At 40.4% G+C, this 4,799-nt stretch overlaps 1 protein-coding gene across 1 annotated transcript; it reads left to right on the forward strand.

Moving 5' to 3' along the window:
- Window positions 1-423: 423 nt before the first annotated feature.
- LOC104084701 (pentatricopeptide repeat-containing protein At3g53700, chloroplastic) lies at window positions 424-3,401 on the forward strand. The gene has a single exon (XM_009588624.4). The coding sequence runs from the start codon at window positions 704-706 to the stop codon at window positions 3,032-3,034; it is 2,331 nt and encodes a 776-aa protein (XP_009586919.1). The 5' UTR covers window positions 424-703; the 3' UTR covers window positions 3,035-3,401.
- Window positions 3,402-4,799: the final 1,398 nt, after the last annotated feature.

Raw genomic sequence — 4,799 nt, forward strand, 5'->3', positions numbered from 1 at the left:
ACAGCCTCGTTTATTCCGAATCTTTTTGGATGTTATAGCGAAGTGCTGTTATAGAGAACATATATTATAACATAACATAAAAATTGATTCCGAAAAAGCTTGGCTTTTATAGAGAAGTGTTGTTATATAGAAATGTTGTTATAGAGATGTCTGACTGTATTATGAATAAATTATAAAATACATACTTTATTTATTTATTTTCAAAGGGAGTGCAAAGTCAAAAGCACACAACTAAAAGTGCACGGAGTGAATATTTATTTACCAGCAAACACAATTTTCAAAGCCAGTAAATATTTTAAATTAATATAAGAATTCTCTTACCGTAACTTAATTTTTGACGTAATTAATATCTCAAAGTTTGAATTCAACATAGATAGTGTAAATTAAACTGAAGGAAACAGAAAAAGAACTAAACAAGTGAGAGGATGGAGCAAATAGAATTTGTCCGAATACCCAATTATCTTTTAGAAGAGAATAAAATTCATTTTCTAAAATCAGTCGAGTCTCGTTCAAACCAACTGTGATAAACAGTCATTAAAACGAAAGAGTAGTTACTTTATCCCTTTAGCGCCGTTGGTTCTGAAACCCCACCATTCGTTCTACTGCCCAATTGAAATCGCCATTGTCAAAATTCAAAGTGCCATCTTCACTGGTTTTTTCTCGATTTGGAGCACGCATTCTACCTGTTTGTTAAATTGTTTCAATGGCTTTCTCTTTCTCTTCCTTCCTCAAGTGCCACCCATGGCCTCAATCTCAAAATCTACCAAACCCCTTAACTTTGCCTCCTTCTTTGCATTCTCCTAAACCCATTTCTCTCCCATTTTCAACCCCCCAAGAACGTGTTCCTTCAGTTTCTGCCTCCAATTCATCTTCTGTTTCAGCTGTTTTACCTTCCAAAGCAAAAGAACTCTTACCTGAGTTCACTCCAAAACAACTTCTAGACACCCTTCGTAAAGAAAATGACGAAACTTCAGCTTTTCACCTCTTTGAATGGGCTTCTAAGCAACCCCATTTTAGACCAACTTTGTCTATATATGAGGAGATTCTTAGGAAGCTTGGAAATGTGGGGTCTTTCGATTCGATGAGGCGAGTATTGGATGATATGAAGAAATTGCAGGTTGAATTTGTTGAAGGTACTTTCTTTATCTTTATTGAAAGTTATGCAAAGTTTGATTTGTATGATGAAGCTATTGGGGTTCTTGATATGATGTGGAAAGAGTTTGGTATAAAGCCTGGAACATATAGTTTCAATTTGTTGTTGAATGTTCTTGTTGATGGAAATAAGTTAAAACTTGTCGAAAATGTACATAGTAGAATGTTGGATGAAGGGCTAAAGGCGGATGTATCGACTTTTAATATATTGATTAAAGCTTTATGTAAAACACATCAAATTAGGCCAGCTATTTTGATGATGGAGGAAATGCCTGTCCATGGTTTGGTGCCGGATGAGAAGACGTTTACGACGATAATGCAAGGTTATATTGAGGAAGGGAATTTAGATGGTGCATTGAGAATTAGGGATCAAATGGTGGCAGCTAAATGTCCTGCAAGTAATATTACTGTGAACCTTTTGATTCACGGGTACTGTAAAGAAGGCAGGATTGACGAAGCTCTTAATTTTGTGCAAGACATGTGTAGTCGAGGTTTTTCTCCGGACCAATTTACCTTTAACACTTTGATAAACGGTTTATGCAAAGCAGGGCATGCTGTCCAAGCCTTGGATATTTTGGATTTAATGCTTCAAGACGGGTTTGACCCTGATGTATATACTTATAATATTTTGATTTCTGGACTTGGTGAAGTGGGTGAAGTCCAAGAGGCTATTGAGCTTCTCAATCAGATGCTTGTAAGGGACTGCTCGCCTAATACAGTCACTTATAACACCATTATTAGTGCTTTGTGCAGGGAGAACCAAGTCCAAGAAGCTACTGAGTTTGCTCGTGTTCTTACAAGCAAGGGATTCTTACCTGATGTTTGCACTTTCAATTCTCTCATACAAGGTCTCTGCTTCACCGGCAAGTTCAACGTTGCAATGGAACTGTTTGAAGAAATGAAAAACAAAGGGTGCGAGCCAGACGAGTTCACTTACAATATCCTAATTGATTGTCTCTGTACCAAAAGGAGATTAGGTGAAGCTATGAACCTACTCAAAGATATGGAGTCAAGTGGCTGTGCAAGAAGCGTGATAACATACAATACTTTGATAGATGGCTTCTGCAAAGACAAGAAAATTGAAGAAGCAGAAGAGATCTTCGACCAAATGGAACTACATGGGGTTTCTAGAAACTTGGTCACCTATAACACTCTCATTGATGGTCTTTGTAAGACCAGGCGGGTTGAGGAGGCTGCTCAGCTTATGGACCAGATGATACTGGAAGGACTAAAGCCTGATAAATTCACATTTAATTCCATTCTTTCTCACTTCTGCAGAGCAGGTGATATAAAAAAGGCAGCAGACATTGTGCAAACCATGACATCAAATGGGTGTGAACCAGACATTGTTACGTACGGGACCCTAATCCAGGGACTATGTAAAGCAGGTAGGGTTGAGGTTGCAAGCAGGCTCCTCAGAAGTATTCAAATGAAAGGAATGGTTTTGACCCCACAGGCCTATAATCCTGTAATTCAGGCACTCTTCAGACGGCGGAGAACCAAGGAAGCCGTAAGACTCTTCAGAGAAATGGAGGAAACGGCTAATCCTCCTGATGCTTTTTCTTATAAGATTGTTTTCCGTGGTATTTCTTCTGGTGGGGGACCCATTCAAGAAGCTGTAGATTTTTCTATTGAGATGATGGAAAAAGGACACATTCCTGAATTCTCCTCATTCTACAATCTTGCTGAAGGACTGTATTCTTTGTCTATGGAAGATACGCTAATTAAGCTTGTTGGCATGATCATGAAGAAAGCAAACTTCTCAGACAGTGAGGTTACCATGGTTAAGGGTTTCCTGAAAATCCGGAAATACCAAGATGCACTGGCTACTCTTGGCCGTGTCTTGAATAGCAGAAATCCCAAAAGGACATACTGGGATTAAGAAATGATCCAAAGTAGAGGTCCAGAAACTAAGGAATCAAAATGTATCAGTTGCTTGCTATGATAGTAATCAGTGGCTAAATTTATCCACTCAGTTTACGGGAATCAATGGGTTCCTATTTTGGCCATCTCTGAAATAATCTCTTTAATGAGTTACAAGTCAAATAATGTGGACACTTCCAAGCTTCACGCAGTTCTCTAGTAGGCTTAAATAATGTATTCATATATTTTCCTTTTGACATTCCAATTTGAGCAAATATTTGCTAAGGTTGTCGCTGACCTCTGCTCTTAGATACATGGAACACAGAATTCTAACCGTATCAAAGCCATCTTACTAAGTTAATGCCAGAAATGGTGGTTTCTCTTGATCAGCATGATACATACAATGTACATGTTTATGCTTTCTTTAAAGTTTCTGAAGTTGTTTCTCGATGAAATTGTTGCTTTTTATCCACATATCCTTTTTCAGGGCTGTAAAGCTCACTCCAACAAGACTCGTGTTCTCTTTCCTTATAAAACATGAAACTTTCAATGCAGCAACAACCACCCAGTGAAATCTCACTAATGGGGTGTGGGGAGAGTAGTGTGTACGCAGACCTTATCCCTAACCCGAAGGAGTAGAGAGGCTGTTTTCGAAAGACCCTCAGCTCAAGAAAACAAAAAGACAAAAGGGCAAAAGGAGACAATATTAGTATCACCGCAGCAATCATAGGAAAAATAGGAACACCATGAAATCCAGAGAATAAAGATGCAAAGCAAAGAGAGACAATATTAGTATCACCACAGCAATCATAAAAAAATAGAAATACCATGAAATCCAGACGAAAGATGCAAAGCAAAAGCGATAGCTAGTAAATAGGACCTGCACTGAAAAGCGAAATAGTAAGACACAACATTGCCACTAGCTATCTTAGACAAAAACCCTACATAGCTAGTCCCACAATGGTACGAAGTAAGGCACGACTCAACTACCTCCTAACCTATAACCCTAATACTCGACCTCCATATCTTCCTATCAAGTGTCATGTCCTCGGAAATCTGGAGTCTCGCCATATCCTGCCTGACCACCTCTCCCCAATACTTCTTAGGCCGCCCTCTATCTCTTCTCGTGCCCTCCACAACCAGCCGCTCACATCTCCGTACCAGAGCATCTGGGCTTCTCCTCTGAACATGTCCGAATCATCTAAGCCTCGCTTCCCGCATCTTGTCATCAATGGGAGCCACGTGTACCTTCTCCCGAATATCATCATTCCTAATCTTATCTATCCTAGTGTGCCCGCACATCCACCGCAACATCCTCATTTATGCTACTTTCATCTTTTGGATATGTGAGTTTTTAACGAGCCAACACTCAGCCACATACATCATGGCCGGTCTAACCACCGCTTTATAGAACTTACCTTTGAGTATCGGTGGCACTCTCTCGTCACACAGGACTCCAGATGCTAACCTCCACTTCATTCATCCTACCCCAATACGGTGTGTGACATCCTCATCGATCTCCCCTCTCCCCTGGATAACCGAACCAAGGTACTTGAAGCTGCCTCTACTCGGGATGACCTGCGAATCAAGCCTCACATCCACGCCCACTTCCCCTGGATCAGCGCTGAACTTACACTCCAGGTATTCCGTCTTCGTCCTGCTCAGCTTGAAACCCTTAGACTCAAGAGCCTGTCTCCAAACCTCCAGCCTCTCATTAACATCGGCTCGCGACTCATCAATCAGAACTATGCCATCGGCGAATAGCATGCACCACGGTACCTCCC

Source organism: Nicotiana tomentosiformis, chromosome 7 (assembly GCF_000390325.3).
Source record: "Nicotiana tomentosiformis chromosome 7, ASM39032v3, whole genome shotgun sequence".
NCBI lineage: Eukaryota > Viridiplantae > Streptophyta > Magnoliopsida > Solanales > Solanaceae > Nicotiana > Nicotiana tomentosiformis.